The sequence below is a fragment of the Nansenia antarctica genome, assembly GCF_963989245.1.
Source record: "Nansenia antarctica genome assembly, chromosome: 1".
NCBI classification, from domain to species: Eukaryota; Metazoa; Chordata; class Actinopteri; order Argentiniformes; family Microstomatidae; genus Nansenia; species Nansenia antarctica.
This window is the reverse complement of record NC_137674.1, coordinates 12517532-12544722: the sequence shown is the minus strand read 5'-3', so window position 1 is coordinate 12544722 and position 27191 is coordinate 12517532. Positions and strand designations below refer to the sequence as shown.

The 27191-nt window shown below is 42.5% G+C and overlaps 1 protein-coding gene across 1 annotated transcript; it reads right to left on the bottom strand.

Moving 5' to 3' along the window:
• Nucleotides 1–1578: 1578 nt before the first annotated feature.
• On the bottom strand, nt 1579–27191 carry LOC308155468 (transmembrane protein 214-like; the record flags this gene model as incomplete). The annotated part of the gene is made up of 10 exons (XM_080528790.1): nt 1579–1684; nt 1815–1896; nt 2229–2334; nt 2846–2928; nt 3032–3166; nt 3260–3410; nt 3667–3860; nt 22664–23069; nt 26668–26836; nt 27085–27191. The coding sequence occupies 10 exons, from the start codon at nt 27189–27191 to the stop codon at nt 1579–1581; spliced, it is 1539 nt and encodes a 512-aa protein (XP_080384916.1).

Sequence of the window (27191 nt, the reverse complement as noted above, 5' to 3'; positions counted from 1 at the left end):
TTAGTTAACAGTAATAAGCGACAACATATTATGATTTGTTTGTTTATTTAATCATAAAAATAAACAAAAAATAGTTCCGCAACTGAACTTCAAATGGACTGTTGCCTAGTAACCTGAACACAAACATGTACTCTAATTAACGGTCATTTAGTAGAACATCTGTGCGGCGGAGTGATACATAGTTAAAAGTCCCAGTGCTGTTATACTATATATCAGCACTCATGGAATGCCTCTTGTCCAATCAAATTACTTGGTCGGAAATAACTGTTGTATAAAAGTAAACAATGCGAAAGACACTGAGTACCCTCTCTGCTCCCCCACCCCCTCTTTCTCTCTCCCGTAGGAGGAAGACATGCGGGGAGTGTCTGTCTAACTCGAGTCAGTGTGCGTGGTGTGAGTCTGCCCAGGCCTGCTTCTACTTCGCTGCCTACCTCACCAAGTACCCCTACGGAGAATGCAGGGACTGGTATGACAGGTAAACACTGCTTAGACCAAGTACCCCTACGGAGAATGCAGGGACTGGTATGACAGGTAAACACTGCTTAGACCAAGTACCCCTACGGAGAATGCAGGGACTGGTATGACAGGTAAACACTGCTTAGATTCACAGGGCAGCGGTCAACTCCCAACTCTCTGCCAAACTGTGTTGTTGTTGGTGAACATTTGATTGACGTTTTAACACAACAATGCACCAACAACAATGTGCATTCAACTCCTCTCTGTTGTCTTTCTTCCTCTTCCTTCTCTGTTGTTTTCGCTCTTCTTCATCTCTCTCTCTCTCTCCCTCTCTCTCTCTCTCTCTTTCTCTCTTTCTCTCTCTCTTCCTCTCTCTCTCTCTTTCTCTCTCTCTCTCTCTCTCTTTCTCTCTCTCTCTCTCTCTCTCTCTCTCTCTCTTTCTCTCTCTCTCTCTCTCTTTCTCTCTCTTTCTCTCTCTCTCCCTCCCTCTCTCTCTCCCTCTCTCTTTCTCTCTTTCTCTCTCTCTCTTTCTCTCTCTCTCTCTCTCTCTCTTTCTCTCTCTCTTTCTCTCTCTCTCTCTCTCTTTCTCTCTCTCTCTCTTTCTCTCTCTCTCTCTCTCTCTCTCTTTCTCTCTCTCCACCCCCCCTGCTCTCTCGTCTGTCTGTCCTCCTCCCCAGTGTCCACTCCGTGCCTCAGTGTAAGCAGTGCTCTGCTCTGGCCACCTGCACAGACTGTCTGCAGACCTTCCAGTGTGGCTGGTGTGGCGACTACAACAACCCCACCATCGGGAGGTAGGAGACCGACACACACACACATTCTTGAGAACTTTTTTTTTTTAATCTTCTTTTAAATACAGGGTTCCCACGGGTCCTTGAAATCCTTGAAAGTTTGTGAATTTGAGAAAAGAAAATCAAGGCCTTAAAAGTTTTTGAAAATAGACATGGGTCATTGAAAGTGCTTGAATTCCCCTCTCTCTCTCTCTCTCTGTCTAAAAAAAAGATATATATATTAAAAAATGTTTTTACTTAGCTCGTCAACTAGTAAATAAGTCTTGACTTTACACATATTTCACAATATATTGTGATTGATACATATGGGCTCAACTTGTAAGATGTGAAAATGTTACCTTGGTGGTAGGGCGTTCTTGGGCATGTAGGTGAAATCGAGCAGAGGGAAGAACTCCTTAGGTCCCATGATGCCGAAACCCTTTGTCAGGTTAGCGTGCAGCCTGGGGAGCGAACGGCCATGCACACGCACACACACACAGTAAGCAACACACTACTACATACTACAATAATCATTTTTAAAAAACGACCGTATTTAAAATACCAAAAACAACTTGTTCATCTTGGACTTACAGGAGGAGTCTCTCTAGGTAGGCGATGGCATACGAGGACAGGGCCTTCACCCCCAGCACTGGCAGCATGATGCCGAGCCATACTGACGGACACAAAACATTGTTCATTCAGTAACTGGGTCACACCAGAATTTCATTTTGGGGATGTGTGTACGTCTGTGGTTTCTATTGCGTGCTCTTGCTCTATGTTAACCCCCGTCCCACAACTCTCGCCAACACACTTTCACCCTGCCAGACATTAGGAAAGCGGGGGGACAGACAGACAGACAGCGACAGGGAGAGAGACAATGCTTGTGCATGTGTGTGAATGTATGAGTACGGTAACTACATGCCTGTGTGTGTGTGTGTGTGTGTGTGTGTGTGTGTGTGTGTGTGTGTGTATGTGTGTGTGTGTATATGTGTGTGTGTGTCCCACCTCGTAGCCCTTGGCTGAGGTCATAGTATCCAGCCTGGCCCAAAGCCCACATGATGGTCAGGCACTTCACTGGCCGGTTCTGAACTGACCGTAACAACTCTAGATACTAGAGAGAGATGGAGAAAGAGAAAGAGAGAGATGGAGAAAGAGAAAGAGAGAGATGGAGAAAGAGAGAGAGATGGAGAAAGAGAGAGAGATGGAGAAAGAGAGAGAGAGGGAGAAAGAGAGGGAGAAAGAGAGAGAGATGGAGAAAGAGAGGGAGAGATGGAGAAAGAGAGGGAGAGATGGAGAAAAAGAGGGAGAGATGGAGAAAGAGAGGGAGAGATGAAAAAAAGAGAGATGGAGAAAGAGAGAGAGGGGGCGGGGGGATTGGTGGAAGGGGAGAGGTTATAGCAAACAGCCAATACAGGCACTGGCTGGTTTCAGATTGTGCAGTTCAAACATCGTGACCACATCGTCTTCCATCAGCTAAATCAACGCAACGTGCTCTTGCTCAAAAACGGTTTCAAAAAAGTGCAGACAGGGTAGCAGACAAGGGCCCCTAGAGCAGTGACCCACCCACACTGACCCCGGACAGATTCAACTTTTCACAAACAGACACACAAAGCAAGACTCACATCGGCCAGGTTCTGGGTGGCTATTCTGGGCTTGTCCTGTAGGATGGCCTGAATACACACTCTGTAGCCGTGGAGAGGTTCTCCTAGAGACAAGAGGGAAAGGGAGATTGTTATTTCATTTTTATCAGATCATATGACAATATATAAATAGTCGTAGCAGCAGTGTCTTTGTGTTTGTCTGTGTACCTGTCTGTTTGTCCAGCTCCCTGAGCATGGTATAGACGCAATGGTCAAAGAAGTCTTGCCGATTGTCACTGCATCGGACAATCAGGGCCTTGATTACGCCCTTCAGCTCCTTCCCCGCAAGGCAGTATGGGTAATCTGGGAGCAGCCACAAAGAAAAGGGTGGGGTTACGACCAAACTTAGGGTTATGGTTGTAGCCAATGGGAAAGGTTTAGGTTAGTCTTACTGACCGTGAGCATAGCTGCTCAGTGTAGGCTCGATCTCTGGAGCGGTCAGTTTGTGGTTGAGATACCCTGCGAGGTCTTTGACCCACACGGACGGGTTCTCTGGGAACAGAGTCTGACTGCGTTCCAACTGCTGCTTCAACTCCACAATCTCCAACTGAGACAGAGCAAGAGAGAGAAATTTGGAGGGGGTGAGGTAAGAAGAGAGAGAGAGAGAGAGAGAGAGAGAGATAGAGTGAGGAAAATAGTGTGGGGAAGGTGGAGAGATGGAGACATACGATTAGGGAATAAAAAATAAACATTAGTAAAAACAAAAAGACATAAAGTTATTTATATGAGATTTGTGATTCAACATCTGACTTCTGCCCAAGATTCGTCCCCCCCTTCAACACAGGGTGTATTTCAATACTCACAGCTTTGAAGGCATCCTCCAAGGTCTTGTGCTGAGTGGAGCTGGGCGTGGTCGTGGCAGGGGCTGGTTTCTTGGGTTTGCCCGCTGGGGGTTTCTTGTGTTGAGGCTCGGCAGGTGGGGGTACCTGCTCCTTGTTCTGCTTTTTCGCCATCTTCTCAAACCCCTCGAACAAGGTCTCTGACGTCTTCAGAGGCGCTGTGACAGAGAGAGAGAAGGGGTGAGGGGTCGATGTAGATCAGTCTGTCTGTCTGTTGCTCGGTGGTCCTGGTATGGTTCTAGAAGGCCTGTTGTTGTGCCCTAGCCTTGTCAAGCAAACCCACTTCAACAGAAATGTGAGTTTTGTTTTGTGGTTTTACAAGGCTAGCTATGCTCCTCTCGCTGATCTGTCCGTTTCCAAAAACCCAAATGAGGCAGAGACTGCAGGAGACAACTTTTCTTGCCCTCTTCTCTCCTCCCTCATTCTCCTCCCATTCTGGAGTCAGTCGTTTCGTTTCCCCCTCAGGGTAGAGAATAGAGAGAGAGAGTTCTCACCCCTCTGCTAGAGTGCTATAACTACACAGACACATGACTAACACAACACTAAATGAATGTTGTATTGGTAACATTTTACATGGTAATACTTTACAATATGATACACATGGATTAATGCCATAGTAACTCATGCATTAATAATGCCTTGTTCATGCTTCGTTAAGGCACTAACAAATGCTTTATAACAGTAGTTATTCATGTTAACAAAGGGGTGAAATATTAAATATTAAGTGGTACATTTTGGGGGTTTTACCACTGAGGTAATACTACTGTATGTGGTGTTTTGACAGTTAAACTACACAAGACGTGTTCAAGACGTAACTAATACATTACAAACATGATAGGAATGGGTGACATACATTTGTATGACTTGTTATGTATACTGTATGTATGGCAGGTGACTAATTTTGACAATATAGAGGAATGTTCAATTTAATGAGTCATTTTGGCACACCTCTGGCATTTTATTTAACATACACAACACCATTGAATATAGTCTCTCTCATTATCTAGAGAATGCTTACAGGCGTCCTAAGCAGTCACCTATGTTAATAATAACTTTGAGCTAAGTAAATTAACCAACATCTAGAATTGTTGACTCTATGTCCAGACTCTATGACTGCTTTCTATGCAAAACAAAATCCATGTATACACATATAACTGAATATATTATTTGAGGGAAATATACTGTGGGCCGGTTTCAGAGACAAGGCTTAAGCCTAGTCCTGGACTAAAAAGCATCTTCAATGGAGATTTTACATTGAGGGCCGGTTTCACAGACAAGGCTTAAGCCTAGTCCTGAACTAAATCACACTTTCAATGTAAAATCTCCATTGAAGATGCTTTTTAGTCCAGGATTAGGCTTAAGCCTTGTCTGTGAAACTGGCCCTCAAGTGTGATTTAGTCCAGGACTAGGCTTAAGCCTTGTCTGTGAAACCGGCTTAAATGTATTAAATTTGACCCCTTTAAACCCATTAACAAGCCAAAAAGACGTTCTAAAGACGTTGTGTTGACGCCTTTCAGAGACGTCCAGAACTAGGCCAGATCATGTCGTTTAGGGGATTTTTTTTTTACGTCTTTCCAGGACGTAATTTAAACGACTTTTTGGTGACCAGAATACAACCAGCTGTTTTAGGTCACCAAAAAGTCGTTGAACTGACGTCCTGAAAAGACGTCAAAAAAATCCCCTAAACGACATGTGATCTGGCCTAGTCCTGGACGTCTCTGAAAGACGTCTTTATAACGTCTTTGTGCTTGCTGGGCAATAACATGTAGAAAAATGGACACTTTCAGTTTTCCATCATTACCCCCAGCTCCACTTGCAGCTAAATATGTGTTGAATCTCTGCTTGAAACGTTTCCAGTTATCAGCAATATTACCAGTCAACTGCATACAGGTGGAGTAAGCTTATCCATGACGACAGGTTGAGGTAGTAGTTTTAGACTATACTGACGGAAAGTTTTAGATTATCTTAGACTGTTTTAGACTAGTTTTAGTTTTAGACTATGTAGTTTTAGTTTAGTTTTAGACTATGTAGTTTTAGTTTAGTTTTAGACTATGTAGTTTTAGTTTAGTTTTAGACTATGTAGGCCAGGTGTTGTATTGTATTTGTTTGTGGTGGATGTTGTTGTTGTATGCCTGTGAACAGGTCACACTTGAAAATGAGCCCTTGGGGCTCAATGTGTTTTTTACCTGTATAAATAAAGGTTAAATAAAAATAAAATAAAACAGGGATTTCTACTACTTCAATAACTTGGTTGTCTCCAGGAACAATATTATCATCTGCTTGTGTTAACTGTTCCTCCGTTTCCAGGGTATATACAGGAATCTTGAGGTTAATTTGAAAGTGACAGTTGGATCTAAGTGACAGTTGGATCTCAGTGACAGTTGGATCTAAGTGACAGTTGGATCTAAGTGACAGTTGACACTAGAACAGCCGTGTCTATGTTACCTACTCAGGGTATATACAGGAATCTTGAGGTTAATTTCAATACCTTTCTAAGACTTTTTAAAGACCTTGTCAATATGTTTCCAGACCTCACCGCCACTTGGAGCTGTAACCGTTTACATCAGTGACACATTTAACTTAACAGCTTTAGTTTGCAATAGACTAGACCACTATCATACAACAGAATGTCCGGTTCATCTTTGTTTTTTGAATAAAACTAATAAATTCACGAACTTTTACTAAAAGTTTTTAGGACTCAAACTCTTTGGACAGAGTCTAATTCAGAAAAATACCTACAAAATTCAAGACCTCATAAAATCGTGATAAGACTTTTTAATACTTATTAAGGGTCTTGATTTTCCCAAAATTGATTTATCAACTTTTAATACTTTTCAAGACACCACGGATACTCTGGTTTCACTATCACTGGCACTATCAGCAGACATCCCTTGAACTAGCTAGCTGCTAGCATATCGTTACATTGAACTAAGCTGCTAGCATAATCGTTACATTTCTTTTAGCTTCCCGCTACTCACGCCATGTGTAGGCTCTCTGGCTCCCTCTCATGTTTAACGGGTTTTCTCCGTTTTCATTCACTCTATCACTCTTTCGTGTCAAATTGCAGAGTAGTTTTCCACTTTGTCCTGTCTTTGTCCTTGCCAACGACCGCTCCTGACACCGTGTTATGTTCGTAGTTGTATTGTATAACAAACCAGGCGAGGGTTTTAAGTCTTCTGTTTAATTAACCATATCAACGTGCCGGTAAGCGACAACAGTAAACCGTCTTCAAGTATATACATACACGACTGCGCATGCGTAACTCTGCTGGTGCATGCTGGGAACTGAAGTCTTAATGTTGTTAATACATAACACCACACTAACCACTTATCATTTACCGTCACACAACCTATATTTAACTCAAACAAACAACTATCATTTACCATAACCACAGTAGGCTATGATTGCCTAATACTGTGTAATCGCCACGTAATTCGAGAGTAATGAGGATTACCTTCTTACGTAAATCACACAAATCCACTTACACTAACGTATGGAATCAATTGTTGACATAATCGTCTAAAAATCAGTTGAATGAATGAATGAATGAATGAATGAATGAATGGTCTTTATTGTCATTAATACAGTACAGGTACCATACAACGAAATTTAGGAGGGGGGGCTCCCCTGGTGCTAGGAAAAAAATACTAAAAACAAGAGGGGAAAAGAGCTGGTTTACATAAATAAAGGCTATGTACACTATCCACTATACTATACTATACAAATAAAACACTGTGCTGTACTCTATGCTATGCTATAAATATCCTAACATTTCCTATTCTGAACCTTATGTACACAAGGGTTGTCATATTGCACATAGTGTTATTGCACATTCATTTAAAGTGTCGCAGTTTGCAGGTTTGAAATGTTCACAGTTGTGTTTCAGTATTGCACTTGATTACAATCTAGTAGCTGCCATCAAATTGTCTAGATTGTCCAGGGCCTAGAACCTAGGTCTTTGCTGTGTTCAGGGCCTGAATGCGTTAACCAGATTTGGGAACATGTATTTTACTGTTGTAGATACAAGGATACAAGCAAACATCAACATTAATACAACGTCAGTTTTTTTATTCTAAAATGTGCACAGGTTAATTTTAAGTTAATAGAATGTTATTTCTACAGTTATTACAGTGTTAATACATAGGATAAGCATGTGCTAATTCAACTGGCTTTCCGTCCTCCTTACCTGCTGTCTCCTTCCCTCTGAGTCCATGTCTGGTTTCAATGACACAGATTAAGACTAATCCTTGACTAAAATGCATCTTCAATTTAGATTTTCTATTGTATTTAGTCAGGATTTGGCTTAATCTGTGTCCAGGAAACTGGCCCTAAATCCAGGATGAGCTGTTATGTGGCGAGCGTGACGCGGGGGGTAGCCAAAAAACACCCCCCCCTCCTTATATCAGCGAGAGGCCCTTTCCCGTTTTCCTGATTTCGGCCTCCCGTAAGAGAACGAACGGGCTCGGGAGAGAGAGTCACGGGCCCGCGAGCGCGGACGTCCCGGTCGCGCGGTCGCGACGCTACGGAGGCCGAAATCACGAAAACGGGAGAGAGAGCAGCGGGCCCGCGAGCGTCGACGTTTCGTGCGGTCTCACCGACGGTACGGCGGGGTCACCCTAAATCCCGTCCACGCGGAGCGCAAACACGAGCGATCCTTCCGGTAAACACGATAAGAGAGACGAGGAGGTCTCGGGCTGAGACTCACGTCCGCGATCGTACCGCCGCCGCCGCGACCGCCGCCGCCGCCGTCGCAGAGAGACGTTTATTGAGAGAGGAAAACCGCACGAGAAACGACAGAGTCGGCGGTAAACGTAACGTCGGGTTTTAACGGCGCGAGTCCCTCGGACGTCGTCCGCGGCCGGCGAACGACACGACGCGATCGTGTACGTGGCCGCCGGCTGTTTATAGAGGAGCTGCTCTGTGCCGGAGGGATGTAGATGAGGGGACTGGGTTGTGATAGCTTCACGAGAGGGACACGTAGTAGGAGGCTCCGCAGAAAATGCGCAGACTAGTCTAGCGCTTCCTCCGCATTCCCCACACCGTGACACTGATCAAACCCACTGTGATGTGGGTCGGTGGGGAAGGTTTTGCATCTAACGTTTGGTTATCGATTTTGGGTTTACTGTGAACCACCTCCGAACGGTAAAGGTAGCCGAGAGGAGATAAGTCGATCAAACACTGCGCTTCGAACCGGCAAAGGGCAGAGACGCACGTCTCTCTCAAACAAGCTCTCAAGGACTGTTGGTAAAGAAAAATGCCTGTAAATATGGACGATAACAAGGTCCGTGACCTTGAACTCTCCCCGGTCTATCTACACAGAACAACTGTGCAATCATCAGTCCTCACAATGATCCGGCGCCCGCCGTGAGTTTGAGATGGCACAAGGTCCGTGACCTTGAACTCTCCCCGGTCTATCTACACAGAACAACTGTGCAATCATCAGTCCTCACAATGATCCGGCGCCCGCCGTGAGTTTGAGATGGCACAAGGTCCGTGACCTTGAACTCTCCCCGGTCTATCTACACAGAACAACTGTGCAATCATCAGTCCTCACAATGATCCGGCGCCCGCCGTGAGTTTGAGATGGCACAAGGTCCGTGACCTTGAACTCTCCCCGGTCTATCTACACAGAACAACTGTGCAATCATCAGTCCTCACAATGATCCGGCGCCCGCCGTGAGTTTGAGATGGCACAAGGTCCGTGACCTTGAACTCTCCCCGGTCTATCTACACAGAACAACTGTGCAATCATCAGTCCTCACAATGATCCGGCGCCCGCCGTGAGTTTGAGATGGCACAAGGTCCGTGACCTTGAACTCTCCCCGGTCTATCTACACAGAACAACTGTGCAATCATCAGTCCTCACAATGATCCGGCGCCCGCCGTGAGTTTGAGATGGCGAAAAAGGGCGTGGCACCCGCCCTTTTTCGCCATCTCAAACTCACGGCTTCGTGAGTTTGAGATGGCGGAAAAGGGCGTGGCACCCGCTCTTTTCCGCCATCTCAGACTCAACAGGATATGATAACCTAAACAAACACAGGTTTAATTTTAGTGGTTCTTACTAAAGTATGTGTCACTGACGACAGGGTGGGGGTGTGTTATTCTCATTTTTAGACACTTGTGTTTGTAGTTTATTTGTACTTAAACACACACACATGCATGGATTGTATATGATATGGGCCTGTCTGTGGGGGAGTGTTGTGGAATGGCTCTTGCGTCTGTGACCTGCCCCCTGACTTAAGGCCAGGTGACATCATATTGGGCTCTCCCCTTTTCACCCCTTGACCATTTCTAGTGAAGGTGATAGGCTATGGTCTGGGGTAGATATTTGCATATGACATGAAAAGGAGAGCACAAGGGCAGATCGGGGTCTTCTCTCTCACCTCTTGACCAAGCAGCTCCCCCTCTCTCTCTCTCTCTCTCTCTCTCTCTCTCTCTCTCTCTCTCTCTCTCTCTCTCTCTCTCTCAGGCCGCTCCTCTCAGGCCCTCTCTCTCTCTCTCTCTCTGTGCCTGACCTCTTGACCAAGCAGCTCCCCCCCTCTCTCTCTCTCTCTCTCTCTCTCTCTCTCTCTCTCTCTCTCTCTCTCTCTCTCTCTCTCTCTCTCTCTGTCCCCCTCCCCCTCTCTCTCTCTCTCCCTCTCTCTCTGCCAGACCAGCGTCCAGCTTTGATGTCTGTATACTTTTGTATTTTGAATAAATGGTCTTAACCTGCTCAATAACTATTCTTCATTTTAGTAGCCAACAGGTTAGAAATATACAACATGTTCTATCTTCTACAGGCACTGAAGGAGAACCATAACTGTGGGAGAAGGGAGCTGCAGAGAAAGGTAAGCAATTCAAACCCTCTCATTTACTTAATTTCAAAATGTTTTTAAGTAACTCACTCCATCTTACATTTAATTTCATTCTGCAGCCAACATGCATTTTCAAATGGTCTAACTGTCCCAGTGGAGGTATGGAGGAGTTGAGGGGCATACGGTGCAAACTGGCAAAGAAAATCTCTCAGGTGAGTAACTGAAACATCTGGAACATCTTTCATCTATTCCATATCTTGTCCTCAATTATTATCATTAATTGGACATGTTTTATCTGTTTTCCACATGCATTTGACAGGTTTTCAGACAACAAAGGCATATAATTTAATAGGCTTCTGATTTTTCACAGGTTCCAAAATGTGAAAAAAAGGGAAAGCCGCACAAGAAGCAAAGAATAGGTTTTCGTAAATTTTTTGACTGTTGGTCCAACTTTATATCTGCAAACCTCACCACAGGATGAGATACAAAAACATCTGTTTGATCCTAGGATAAACCCTGTTCTGTTCCTTTCTTCTCCTTACATTTTTAAAATAAAAAATACAATGTGTGTCATCGTTTTTGTGTAATTATATATTAGGGTTGTATGTATCATCAGAGTCAGTCACTGGTAGTGTCTTTAAGCCTAAGCTGGGCAGGAAAGACATTCATGGTGAGGTCTATAGCACCGTTATTACAAATCTGATGGCTACTCGTTCTAGCACTTGTATAGTAATGACATAATTCAGTACGATTGAACTTTTAACAGAATATGTATTATATCCTTTCTTTTTTTATATATATGATTAAAAATGCATACCAATCTTTCTCTTTTGCAAACTGTAGTTTCTGTAAACTTGCTTTGTGGCCTTGTTCTGCTAAGTACTTCAAGAGAGTCACTGTGTTACATGTTTCTTTATCAGGGGATTATTGTATTGTAAGATTGCTCCCTCCTTACCAAGCCTAATGGAAGCAATTACAGAATATAGTAAACACTCTGGTTATAAACTAAATGAAAGTAAGTGTGAAGTATTAACAATTGGAGAACAGATAGATTTGGAAATTAAGGAAAAATACAAGTTGAAATGGGATGCAAAGAAAATCAAATATTTAGGAATCTATCTCACTGGAGATATAACAACATTATACATCGACAATTATCAAGCCCTTGAAAATAAAATACGAGAAGATCTTAATAGATGGAGGATAACACCTGAATCCTTAATGAGTAGAGTGGAAAGCGTCAAAATGATGATCCTCCCACAGTTTCTGTTTTTATTTCAAACATTATCAGTTCCCATTCCACAGCGTAGCTTCAAAAAATGGAATACAATGCTCTCAAATTTCATTTGGAACTACAAAAGTAAACGGAAAAAACTTAGTATACTAACTCAAACCAGAGAAAAAGGAGGGTTTAATTTCCCTGATCTAAAGTCCTATTTCCATGCAACTCAAATAGATACAATAATGAAATGGATGAATAACTCGGTTCAAACCAAATGGAAAGACATAGAAAAACAAGCAATATCAATATCAATAGGAACACTACCTTTTCTGAGTCTAAAGGATATTCAAAAATATAGTGGAAATAACAGATGCATAGAAAATACCCTCAAAAATTGGAAAACTATTCGTAAAATGTATAAATGTGATGACAAATGTATTTATTTGAGAGAGATAGCCAGTGACCCAGACTTTTTACCTAATAAAACAGACAAAATATTAGAAGAATGGGCTAGGAAGGGACTACAGGTGTACTCACAGATGGTTACAAATGACATGATAGACTCATTTGAAACCTTAGTTAATAAATTTAATATAAGTAATAGCCATTTTTTTAAGTACTTACAAATTAGAAGCTACCTTATAACACAGCAGAGGAGACAGGAACAAAGATCACATATACTAATGGAATATCTGATCAAAAATAGAAACAGTGAAAAGACAAAAATCTCAAAAATTTACAAAATCATGCAAGAAATCAAGATACAAGAAGATAACACTAAAGAAAAATGGGAAAACGAATTAGCAATAACAATTACGGATGACGATTGGAAAGAAGCATGCAAAAGAATATTTAAGACAACACAATCAAAATTCTGGAAAGAATTTGCTTGGAAAATAAATATGAAGATCTTCCTAACACCGAAAATGTTGTCAAAATATAGGCCAACAGGCAATGCAGAATGCTGGAGGAAATGTACGGAACGAGAAGCCAATCACACACACATTTTCTATACATGCCCTAAATTGAAAAGGTTTTGGGAGGCAGTTCAAGTAAAAATAAAAAATACATTTACCTTACAAAATCCTATACATCCAGTCAATATTATACTCGGTCTTATTCCATTAGATATATACAGAGAGGGAGATAAATATTTGTACACCATACTACGTATCGCGGCTTTAAAGCAAATCACACGTAAATGGTTGGACTTAAACCCACCATCTGTTAATAATTGGAAAAAAACTGTTGAAGAGATAAAAGAAATGGAAAGAATTACCTGCAAAGTGGGAGGCCGTGAAGAGCAATTCACTATGAACTGGAGTAAATGGACCGAATGAATGAGTAGGAAGGAAGCCCCCCCCCCCCCCCCCCGATCCCACCCCCCCTCCCTTTGTCTCTTACTTTTCTATTTCTATCCCTATAATTTCTCTCTTTCTTTTCTATATTTTCTCTCTAGTCTTTATTCTTTATTTTTTTTATTTCTTGTTCTCTTTATAAAAAATAAAAAAACAAACAAAAATGATGCAGGACGAACTTAAACAAGTGAAGAAAACTTGTAAAGTGTGTGAAATGAACTTGTAATGAAATGTAATGTAAAGTCCTGCAATAAAGTATAAAAAAAAAAAAAAGATTGCTCCCTCCATCTAATTTGAGTCCTACCAAATTATCTCTAACGGCTGCTGCAAATAGGGGGAGGGGGGGGGGGGGTGGGGGGGCTGTGTCTACATGTACAATTGGCCAGTATATTCAAAGACAAACCGATATTGGGAATCCTTGTGCACAGGAATACTAAATAATGCATTAGCTAGGTTGACCGCTGAGAAGAATTTACTGTTACCAGGTACCTTTGTCATAATTGTATATGGGTACTACGTGCATGAACTGCTTCATTGACCTTGTTATGATCCTGCACGAAGCTCAACACTTTTGTTTGGCCTTCCTGTTTGGCTCTCTCCTGTTTGGAAGATAGAGGTGCAGCATGGACTGTTTGGGCGTGGAACAATAATCCCTTTCTCTAATAATGCTTCAAAAACTGGAATAATTCTCTCTATAGCTTACTGAAAGGGCAAACATCAATTCTTGCATCAGTAAAGTCTGTGTGCTGACAGGAAGTCAACTTAAGTGTGCTTGATAGGCTTCTGATTTTTCACAGGTTCCAAAATGTGAAAAAAAAGGGAAAGCCGCACAAGAAGCAAATAATAGGTTTTTGTAAATGTTTTGACTGTTGGTCCAACTTTTTATCTGCAAACCTCACCACAGGATGAGATACAAAAACATCTGTTTGATCCTAGGATAAACCCTGTTCTGTTCCTTTCTTCTCCTTACATTTTTAAAATAAAAAATACAATGTGTGTCATCGTTTTTGTGTAATTATATATTAGGGTTGTATGTATCATCACACTTCTTATAATAGACATTGTAATGTATGTAGAAAATCATCAAAATTAGTCTCTTGCTGTAACAACAATGTTGAAGATTATTTTTTGTTATTAGTGTGTGTGTGTGTGTGTGTGTGTGTGTGTGTGTGTGTGTGTGTGTGTGTGTGTGTGTGCGTGCTAAGCAGGCTGGTTGATCACAGTGTTGAATCCAAGTCTCGGAATTGAGCTATGGTAGCTCTTACAGCTTACACACACACACACACACACACACACACACACACACACACACACACACACACACACACACCGCTCCACGGAGGCTCCACAGAGACACACTCAGTTATACACTAACACATCCATCACAGTTAGTGTCTGAATTAGCTTTAAAGTCTGTATATTTAAATGCAATAAGTCTGTATATTTAAATGCAATAAGTCTGTATATTTAAATGCATCCCAAACAGGATGTTCAGATTGTTATGTAGATATATAAAGTGTGAGAAAAAATAAATCCACCTTCAATGAGCATCGACAGTTTTTGGAGCAGAAATATGTATGGTTACTAATCGGGTTTAAAGGCTTAAGCAAAGACAAAAGACTGTGGCTACACTCCAGCAGTCGTCTCTAAACATCATTTGTCTAAACAGCAGACAAAGATCTATCAAGCCTGCTCTTGAATATCCCTAATCTAAATGACCGCATGGTATCTAACAGTCTCAGACATTGCAAGGAAATCCTGTCTGGGGAGGCACTGGCTAATATCAGAGCCAGATTTACGCAACAGCAATTTAACCATAGCCTTTATATTTCCTTTACGTTAACCAGTCAAGACCACTTAGATCAAGACATTTTCAGAAGCTGATCTTTAATGCAACGATCCATAAACTCCTCGCATGGAGCAGAAACAGAGTCTGTTTAGTTCAGACTAGAGATGTGTTGCCGCTAACAAGGAAACAGCGTTGAGGGAAATCCACCTGATTACTTCTGGTAAAGGTGAGACTAGGAGTCAAAGGTCTGGATTCACTATAGACATGTATTACACTTGCCAGTGGTGAGACACTCTCAACAACGTTCAGTGAAATCTCTGAGGCACAGCTCCGAACCGTCCTCCGTAAAGCACATAATCAAGGGCAGAGATAGGGATGTTGACAGTGGGAACCGTATAAACAACAGGTGCCAAGTACTGCAAGTACTTCCAAGCAGTACAGTGCCCAGCAACAGAATCCATGGTACATTTCAATAAAGCAGGCATATTACATTGGCAATACAGCAGTATCGTAAGTATCATGAGGCCTATTACATTGGCAATACAGCAGTATCATAAGTATTATAATGTTGACAATATTTCTATCAATCATATTTCTAGCACAGTCCCCCCCCCTTTGAACATTTTACCCCTTAATGTTAACAACTTCACCAGCCAAACCTTATTATGTTTGTAATGTAACGGTCCAAATTGATATCATGTCAGCGCTCATGCACCGGTGGCTTTCGGCTGTCTCATTATCTAGTTGTTGTAGTGGCTCTGCCATGCTAATCGACTGCCTTGTCAATTTACCAGTACCATACCAAGGGAAACCAGCTCAGTGGCCTTGCGGTTAAAGTGTCCGCTGAGGGGAGCTTAGGTGGCGTAGCGGGTTAAGCGTTGACCATGTAACCGCAGGGTCCCCGGTTCAATTCCGTCCGGGGACATATCCTGCATGTCATCCCTCCTCTCTCTCTCACCCATCCTTCCTGTCTAATTCTCTACTGTATCTGTCAATAAAAATGAAAAATATGAGTGGGACTGCTCCACTCAGAAAAAATAACTATAAAAATAAATAAATAAAGTGTCCGCTGAGATTGGGAGGTTGTGAGTTCGACTCCCGGCCGAGTCATACCAAAGACTATAACAAATGGTACCCGATGCCTCCCTGCTTGGCACTCAGCATTAAGGGTTGGATTGGGGGTAAGACCCTGCGACATACCAGTGTCATGTCCAGGGGGGTGTACTTGTACATCAAGCCTGCTCATGCTATGGAAACAGGAGAAGGACCATTAGGCTGGAGAACCATTGGTTGTCAAGGCTACTTATACCAAGGGAAAACGATTGCAAAGAAATGTTCAGTCTCTGAGATCAACCTGGATTGGAGAAAGGAGATCTCAGCAACATGTGAGTGTGAGGCACAACACCGGTACAGCCAACACAATACATGTAGATGTGTCATTAGACAGCCAACACAACGCAGCTAAGACAGAAGCAACATGCGGGAGAAAAAACACCAAATGCTCTTTCTTTATTTTATTTTTATTCAACCTTTATTTAACCGGAATTTAGGTAAAATAAAGTCTGTATTCCCTCTTCAGGCACAACTATGCAACCAGAAGAGGGAATTACAGACTTTATTTTACCTAAATTCCGAACAGCAATGGGTACTAATACATTTTTATTTACAGCAGCTTCAGAATGGAACAAGTTTCCAGTGGCCCTAAAAAGCTTAGAGGGAGAGGTAAGCTTTAGACGTGCAACAAAGCACTGGCTAGCCAGTGAAATGACAGAGTAGAAACACGTCATAGGTAGGGAGTGCAGGGAATTTGTGTAACTATCTATGTTTGTTTTTTTATGGTTTTTATCATGTTCTGTACATTTGTTTTATGGTAACTGTCTGTCCTGTCCTCAATCAGGGACCATGATGGAAATAAGCGCTTGCGCTTTATCATGTGTTTTTATCCCTTGGAAACTGTCTTTTTAATTCCACAGTAAATCAAATCAAATCAAATCAAACCAGGTAGGTCAATTGAGAACCGTTTCTCATTTGCAATGATGACCTGGCCAAGAGGCAAAACAGAGGCAAGTCATTACAACACAGTATACACAATATAAAACATGTGTACAAAAACAACAAAGGTACATTTTAAAACATCCTAACAAATACAACATTACAATATACTTTCACTGTACTGTGGCATATATCAAGAATCAAACATCGTCACTGATTATAGATTCTGTCACTGGTAGTGTCTTTAAGCCTAAGCTGGATAAACCCTGTTCCTTTCTTCTCCTTTCTTCTCCTTACATTTTTAAAATAAAAAATACAATGTGTGTCATCGTTTTTGTGTAATTATATATTAGGGTTGTATGTATCATCACACTTCTTATAATAGACATTGTAATGTATGTAGAAAATCATCAAAATTTGTCTCTTGCTGTAACAACAATGTTGAAGATTATTTTTTGTTATTAGTGTGTGTGTGTGTGTGTGTGTGTGTGTGTGTGTGTGTGTGTGTGTGTGAGTGTGTGTGTGAGACAGACAGACATACAGACAGACACCTAAGAATATTTGTTACCATGCCGATTGTACGTTATTGTTTCTAATTATGTTATTGGAGTATTACAAACAACACAATGGTATAAAAGGAGGTATAAAAACAACACAATGTAAAGTGTGACCGTTTTGTTATTTGTAAATATGCTGGTACGGGAACATCATTGTGTGCTTGGTTTGGTTTTTCTCATTCTCTAGATTCACAGCGAGAAGCTGTTTGCAGAACAAAAATTCCAGAGCATCACCCCTGTCTCTCTGACTCTGATGCACACATCTGAGGCCGGGCCGAGCCAAGTGCTTGCATCCATAGCTCCGTCTATGAATTTGAGAGTGGTCACATTTCTCCAGCCTCATCCCTGAGCTGTTTACCAAAAAAGTGGCAGGGAGACTGTTTTGTTATCCGCTTGTTAAGTCTGACGTCAAAAGTGTCGTTTAGGATGATTGTTCACGTATAAATCCCCTAAATCCCGGTGCGCGGTCGCGACGCTATCATGCGCCCTTTAGGGATTTAGGGTGACCTCGCCGTACCGTCGGTGAGACCGCACGAAACGTCGACGCTCGCGGGCCCGCTGCTCTCTCTCCCGTTTTCGTGATTTCGGCCTCCGTAGCGTCGCGACCGCGCGACCGGGACGTCCGCGCTCGCGGGCCCGTGACTCTCTCTCCCGAGCCCGTTCGTTCTCTTACGGGAGGCCGAAATCACGAAAACGGGAAAGGGCCTCTCGCTGCTATAAGGAGGGGGGGAGGGGGGGGGGGTTGGGGTTGGTTACCCCCCGCGTCACGCTCGCCACATAACAGCTCATCCTTATATCATATAAATCCCCTAAATCCCGGTGCGCGGTCGCGACGCTATCATGCACCCTGATGAGCAGGCTCATAACAGATTAAAAGACCCGAACTACCCACTGTACATACTTTGTGTTTTGTCCCCCGCCCCCACCTGTGGTGTATGTCCCCACCTGTCCTACCCGCTGTACATACCAAATGTTTTGTTGTATTGTTCTTCCCATGATGGATGTATGTTTATCTTGTAGATAGTACTAGTTATTTGTCTGTATTATCTTGTAGATAGTACTAGTTTTTTTTGTCTGTCTTACATGTAACGATGAATTGAGATTCAAGGACCCCAATTGAAATAAGCCAGTGGCTTTCTTGGGTTTTTATCCTGTTAGTTGACCTTGTATGTAATATGTACTTTCATGTACCTACTTCAGCAAATCTTCTAATAAAGTTTTCAATCAATCAATCAAAACAAGTGTCCAAAAAGTGTAGTTTGTTTTTCCTCTTTTGAGAGGTGATCTAATGAATCGACGCTTGAAACAGGTGGTTAATGACAGGTCGGTGCTGCAGGTCTGCGGAGTTTCCACTATGGCCGCCAGGGCTCTGCGCCAGTCACGTGACTGCAAACTATGAATAGGCGTGTTGCTCTTGAGACAGTGCTTTCAAATAGGTATCCTTACCTTTTCTTGGTTTCTTCTATTCTCCATCTTCTAGTTGTTTTATCCAACGTATGAAGCTATAAAAACAACGTGACATGTGAGATGTCTACCAAGTTGTGATCGATGACAAGACGCACCGTGGTTTTATAGTGGTACACTAATACGTCATAATACATTGTGCGTGATGTCGGTTGAAGTGGCCCGCTGAGTTTATTTTTTTTATCGTTGGAAAGCCTTATTAGTCACCTTTACAACAAGGTACAACTTGTAAGGATCATGCATTTGTGGAATGCGGCCCAAAAATATTTGCCAAAATCCCCTATATTCTTCTGTTGGTAGGCCTACCTATATAAACATATAATCATCTCAATGTATAATATGTGTTTTTAAGGGTTCGTAATATCAAAATTAACCTTGCTGTACTGTATAGCGGACACATAATGGACTGTACTCAAGATAATTTCCAAGGCTAAACATGATTTCCACTACCACTGTACTAGACAACACTTCTGGTATCAACTGAGTTTCAACCATCAGTCATATGAACAATTATTGCCACTGTGACTGGAGGACACAGTAAAGGGTCAATAATGATTTGTTTCATGGTTGAAATTCAATTGATATCTATACTAGAAGTGTTGTGTTAGTACAATGGTAGTACAAATATGTTGTGTACAGTCCAGTTTACCAACTAACATGTCTGTAGAGAAGGACCAATTCAGCTGCCCGATTTGTCTGGATCCATAGAAGAATCCGGTGACCACTGCCTGTGGACACAGCTACTGTATGGGCTGTATTAAGGACTGCTGGGATCAGGATGATCAGAAGCATGTGTACAGCTGCCCCCAGGGCAGACACATTAGATTAGATTAGATTCACTTTATTGTCATTACATAGTAGGCTACAAGAAAATGCAACAAAATGATTGTGCGTCTAACCAGAAGTGCAACAAATAGCAATTATATTGCAGTGATAAGTAGCAGTATTTACAGCAATCTATACAGTAAAGTGCAAATGGTAGCGTGATGTGCAATGACATACAATGGTGACTGGATGTATATGTGCAGTGGTATATTTAAGCAATAGCTCACGACAGGCCGTGGTATATGCTTATTATATCACAGCTAAGGGGCGTTGTTCGGCCCGACGCGAAGCGAGCATGTAACAGCCCAGGCTCAAGGCACTGTACACAAACTAAGGGGAGACCACACAGCTTTAAATCAGAACAAAAGTATTTATTTAATTAACTAACTTAAAGTACTTAAAGTAACCATAGATATGTTAGTCAGTATCATCAGTAGTGAATGCAGTGTATGGATGAGTGGAAGGTGTAGTGTAGATGTTGTAAGGTGTGAAAGTAAAAGAATGAATGGTCTTTATTGTCATTGCTACAGTACAGGTACCAATGTTACCACACTTCCATCACAGTAAAATACACGACACATAATGAAACAATAGACTTTCTGGACACCACAACCTACAAAGGCACAGACTTTAAAACACAGAAGACACTAGACATTAAAGTATTCTTTAAAGATACAGACACACACGCACTGTTACATAAGCAGAGTTTTCACCCAAAACACACATTCAAGGGAATAGTTAAATCTTAATTACTAAGGTTCCACAGAATATGCACACAAAAAGAGGAATTTGAGATAGCAACAAAAACACTCTTTCATTCTCTCAGAAACAGAGGATACGGCAGATCCTGTTTAAGACAAATACGCAAAACCTTCTTAGACAGAAAAGAGAGGGACACCAGGCCAACCATTCCTCTGATAACCTATTACTCAACACTGAGCCAGATAGCCAATGCCAAAATTAAACACAACTTTGAGACAAGGGAGGAGGGCACCTTGGATAATTACAAAATAATCTCAGCATATCGGAGGAACAAAAACCTACAGGACTACTTAGTACACAGCAAACTTAAAAATACAGGGGGAAATAAGCCCAAACGACCAGAATACTTTAAGCCAAGAACCATGATCAAAAATAGGAGAACGAAACAATGGTTCCCAATTAAACAACAGATTCTAAACAAAACAACAAACTGTGTTTATCTAATCACCTGTAAAACATGTGGAATGCAATACATAGGAGAAACCAGGAACTCCATTCAGACTAGAATTGCACAACACCAATATAACATCAGGAATAACAAAGAGAAAAACACATGGGTCGTGAAACACTTCACACTACATGGCCTAGAGGCACTGGAAGTCACAGGCCTACAACACAATCAGTACTGGACTACCAAACAAAGGAGATGGCAGGAAGGCCAATGGATCACTAAACTGACCACTCATTACCCACTAGGGCTCAATGAATGGAACACAAATAGGGGCCAATTAGCCAGTAACGTTTAAAAAAAAACTAAAGTAAAGCTAAAGAGTAAAGCTCAAAACAACCAAACCTGGTGGAAGGAGGAGAAGAGAGAGAATCTTCTTCTTCTTCTTCTTCTTTTTTCAATTGGCGGTTGACAGCCACATGGTGTATTACCGCCACCGCTGGACTGGAGTGTGGCACAGGACTTGCTTCTTAACTTTACTAACTTAAATTCTTTTTAAAAGCCCTGTTTCCCTTAAAAAGAAAAACAACAACTTCAAAATCTTCCCTTCCCTTCTCTGTAAAATATATTTCATCTCAAATACTTCTTTATTTTCCTCCACCTGAGCAATAAACCTACGCCTTTCTTTATGATACTTTTGGCAGTGTATTAAAACATGTTCCACTGTTTCTGGTCTATTCCATAGACACTGCTCACAGTTGCCATCTGCATGCTTGTTTATTAAAAACAGGGTACTATTTAAATTGGTATGTCCAATCCTTAACCTGGCCAGCACCACCTCTTCACGCCTGGACCTGCATGTACTATTATCCACCCTCACTTTTGGTTGAAAATAAAAAAGGTGTCTCCCAGAGGTCCCACTGTTCCAAATATACTGCCATTTCTCATACGATTTTGCCTTTATAATACTTTTTACCTCTGCCTTACTGTATTTAATTTCCACCTCCACTCTCTCTTTTTCTACTGCTTTCTTGGCATATGTGTCAGCCAACTCATTTCCCTCCACCCCTATGTGAGCTGGCACCCACAGGAAAGAACATTTAAAACCTGCCTTTAACATCCCACTTGCTAATTGTAAAATTTCTAAAATAATATCCATCCTGGATGCTGAGTATGCATTTTGCATACTTAAAAGAGCAGAGCTGGAGTCAGATGCTATTGTGTTGTTGTCACTGAGTGTATTTTAGCATGTAGCAGAAAGTGAGAGAAGTAAACAACCTCGACTCCAACCTACGTCTGTCGTCTCCTTGTTGCAACTCCCACATCTTGCCTGTTACACCCAACACTTTCAACCCATAACAGGGCAAACCATATGGCTAAAAGTTCTGTTGTGTAAACCGGCAAATTATCCGTCAGCCTCTTTGTTATAGCCAGACCCATTTCCGGTATCACATGAGCTACTCCCACCCTCCCATCACTCCTTCTTGATGCATCTGTAAAGATAATCAACCTCTGATTATACTGTTCCCTAATGTATCCCTGTACCCTCTATTTATCTACTCCTCCTTCCTGTTTTGCTTCAAGTAGTCCTAAATCTACTGTCACCTCTTCAAATGTCCAGGGGGGGACTGCAGGGAATGCCTCCGTGGGGCTGATATAAAAATTGCTTATGCTCATATTTACTACTTTATGTTGGATTGTCCACCCAAAGGGGTAGACCACCTGGTACCTGGAGTTCAGCAAGTAGCCGTGCTCCAGACACTCCCCACTACCTGTGCGTATGGTAGAGATGGAGGGGGCAGGGCAGCACTGAGGGCAGGAGCGGGGGGGGTCATGGAGGCGATGGTGATGTAGATGTCTCTGTTGTTCTTGTCACTCATGCTATGAGTATTGAAGCCAAAGATGACTATCTTGGAGCGGTCGTTGGGCCACTCACACACAGTGAGGTAGAGGTCACTGTCGATGTCCTCCCCTGAGAAGAGACGCACATGGTGCACCTGTTTGAGACGGCTGTGCAGGTTGAACCACCACCAGTACAGGTGGTAGGTGTAGTCGTCGTCCTCGCCACAGTTGCTGGTGTAGGACAGCACGTAGCGACCACACTTGGTGAGGCCCAGGAAGATGTGTCCGGCACTGAGGAACTCCTCGCTGACAATGTTCTTCAGCGGAAAAACACGCAGCTTCCGGAACAGCCGTTGAGAAAACTGACCTGACAGCTGTCAGTACACAGCTGAGAACCGAAAGGCAACTGAGGACATAGCCAGCAGAAGCTAACGAGCATGCCTACTAGTACTCAAGTAAACACCAGCAGCACAAACGGGTGGAGGTGGACAGACACCTAGCATTGTACCTAGCTAGCACTGCCTAACGTTAGCTAACTAACTACAGGGTTGTTTAAAAAGCAAGGTCATGGGCTTGTACAACTGACTTGTAAGCCACCATCTCCTACTTCTGCAAACTTCCCCCAATCCGCTTTCTCTAGTATCCATCTCCCTCCTCTTATTTCACAATCCTTTCCCAGTTCCACCCCCACCCGAACCCTGATGGGGTAATGATCACTTCCAATTGTATTCCCTGCAAGAACTTCCCACTCACATTTATCTGCCACATTCCTGGATACTATGGTTAAGTCTAAGACTGATTCAGTCCCTCTGGTGATATCTATTCTAGTTGCAGACCCATCGTTAAGACACACTAGACCCTCCTCTCCCATGAACTCCTCTATAACAGTCCCATTAGCATCATCCCTATCTCCCCATAGTGTGTTATGCGCATTAAAATCCCCACACCAGATTGTTTTCCCAGACAGATCCTTCCAAATACCTTCCAGTTGTTTAATTTCTAACTGTCTACATGGGTTATAGAAATTACTGATCAGGACTTTACCCTCCTTCAACCACACCTCAATAATGATAAACTCCAAATCATCTCCTTTCCTCACCTCCCTGTACTGTATGCCACTCTGAATAAAGGTGATGACCCCCCCCCACCCCTACCGGTATCTCTGTCCCGTCTAACTGACACATATCCTGCTATCACAAAATCTAGTTTAGGAATCAGCCAGGATTCTTGTACACATATTACATTTGGCATAACCTCCAGATCTTCAACATACTTTTTAAATTCCTGCCCATTAGAAATCAAACTCCTTGCATTCCATTGGAGGATAGTTAATACCATTATTATATTTCTGAACATGACTTTGATTGAGATGATTCCTCGACACTACTAGTACCTGATTCATTAAGCGCATCTACTACATCTCCCCACTCCATCCCTTGCACATTTAAGTACTTTCTGGCAGACTTAACTATAATCTTAATTCTATCTGTTCTACTATGTATTTGGGCAGCTCCATTGATAACATCAGCAATAAAAAGCACAAAATCAATTTTCTTTACAATCAATGTGTCATCCTGAATTTTTCCACACGCTGTAGGCCTACATTCTCCTCCCTTCATGTTATTCCCTTCCTTTGCCACAGAAACTGGTTTGGGGATTTGCTTAACTGCTTCTGCATAAGACAGCCCTTGCTCAGCTTTAACCCTTTGAACTTCTCTCATGCGTTTGAATACCTCACACCCCCCATATGCTGCACTGTGATTGCCACCACAATTACAACATTTTTGATTTGCCCCCTCCCTGCATTCCTCATATTTGTGTTCTCCTCCACATTTACTGCATCTTATCTTCCCTTTGCACACTGCCGCTATATGCCCGAATCTTTGACACTTGTAGCACCGTAACGGAGGAGGTATGTACACCTTCACTTCGTAGCTCATATAGCCAATGAACACTCTCTCTGGGAGGCGTTCTTCCTCAAAAGCAAGCAAAATTGATAAACTATCGCAAAGAATCCCATCTCTTTTAGTCTTTAATCTCCTCGCTTCGCTCACCTTTACATTTTTAATGTTAGCCTTCACCTCTTCTACTGAAACTTTAACAGGGATACCGGTTATAACTCCTCTGCTTCCTTTTTGAACTTTTACACTTCTTACTTTCTGACCGTTCAATACAGCTACCTTGACTGCTTTCTTTAGCTGTTCCTCATCCTTGCACTCCACCAACAATGAACCATTTCTTAACTTCCTAACACTCCTCACCTCCCCAATTTCCTTATACACAGTTTTAGTTATTTGCATAGGACTCCACCCATCAAATGTTGCTCCCTCTTTCTCCAGAGAAACAAACACCATTAACTCTTAATCTTTTCTCATAGCATTTAATCCAACCTGATCCTCTCTTTCCTGTTTTTTCCGCTTGTTGCGACCGGCGTGCTCACCCCCCTCCTCATCCGACTCCATCATACCCTTCCTACACCGTCACTTCCCTCTAGCAACTCCTGTCCATTCACAGTCCAGCCGGAGAAACGTGTCAAACAATCCGACTGACAACTCGCCAAAGGCTCTCGAAAGCACCTCTCGAGCGTCTGAAGTCAAAACAACCGTGTTTGTTTGTCAAAACAAAAGTCAAAGAGAGAGAATCAAGGGAGCAGCCAGCTTAAGTAAGCCACTCCCCAGGTGCCTCAGATCACCTAATCAACCCCTCCATATATGGTTATGAGTGAGAGGGCTGCCACATTCCCCCCCTCAAAAACCCAATAATCCCCCCCAATAACCAAACAAAAACAAACAAGAATTCATAAATTCCCAGTAACCCTGCTCATGGCTCAAAATGCTCAAAATGGCTGATCGCAAAAAGGTGAGGGGATTGTGGTCCGTGTAGACCACCAACGGAGCAACGCCACCCCCCCACGTACACGTCAAAATATTGAAGACCTCAACTGATCCAGACAATCCTCCATTCTAGGAAGAGGAAAGGAGTCTGGAGGTCTAACCCAATAAAAACGCTGCCGGATGGGTGTTGCATCCCCAACATCCACATCATGCTCTATCAGAGGAGTACGTGACGAGGCATCTGAAAAAAAAGACGGACAACTTTTATGATTAATAGTTTTTTTATTATTTTCAATTAACAGACAATGAACAAACATCCATGCAAAATTAAAGCTGGATTTCAATCAACATTTCACATGAAAACCACAAAAAAACACATCATACTGTACATTGTACTGTATCATCTTATGGACATATCAGTGCACCTGTATTTCTTCTGAAAATATAGAACGAATCTTACCATTCGAAATAAAGCAATTGTATCATTCAAAGAATGCCAGTATTGGACTTGCTTTAACCTCATGTCTTTGAATTAGGAAACAACTAAACGTGGCTCCAATTGACTGTAAGAACAAAGCAGCAGAAACGGCTGAAAGGCACACTTTCGGTCAGCTCATGAATTGGGTAGCAATTAATGGAACAAATCCCTCAGGCTTTTTTTTTCAGCAACTGTATTGCATGTATCATACTGTGCTCTTGGATCTATTAGTCACAGTGTTGTGTGTGTTAAACCAACAAAAGTGTTTAGCTTGAAGACTGTGTGATAAGTCAGTCCCATTATTTCAATTCATGCATGTAAAGGTGAGGCACTTTTGTCATGAATAAAAGTTGTCGGTAAAAGTTCTCTGCTGCAAAAACTATTTAAAAAAAACACAAAAGGTGAGGGGCATCACACTTGTTATTGCTTAAACAGACTCACTCTCATCTAGTTTCTTCATCTCCCTTTCTCTTTCTCATCTTAAGGGGAAAAAAATAAATACAAAAGGGAGTGGAATCGGACTTGAAACCACCTTAGAAAAAAACACATCAACAAACCGACAAAATGACACTGAAGTATTTACGCTGACATGTGGATACAGGCGAACACAGAGAGAGCAGGTCCAGCTCAGGAAGGAGAGGAGTGTGTCCTCTACAGTACCTGTCCTGTGAGGATGGCCTGCGCTGTGTTGAAGCAGGCCCCGGCAGCCAGCCGGGCGCTCCGGTAGCTCTCGTTGCTGATGAAGATGGAGTCGTACTTGTCCCCCAGCCTGTGCAGGTCTCTGGGCTTCATGCTCTCTGTGCTCTTGATCTTGGCGATGTGCTCCAGGCTACAGAGAGAACTAATCCCGTTGCTGCTGATTTCCTATATCAATCCCAACACGAACAACAGTATCCAATTAACACCAAGACACCTACCGCAGGGAAAGAGATGGCTTTGGCAAGAGTCTATTGAGTGTCCAATGGATCACATTGTTTTTCATTTTTGGCTTCCATTTGAAGCCAATCGGACTTTAATAACAGGGTTTTATTGCAGGGAAATTAAACCCAAAAGCATCAGGGGAGTGGAGTCTTGGGCCCTGTGGGGGTGTGGCTGGGAGGGGCGGTGGTGGTGGTCTGCTTGGCGCCGGCGATGGGGGTGGTGGTGGCGAGCTTGGCTGCAGGGTCGTGGCTCCGTGTTGACAT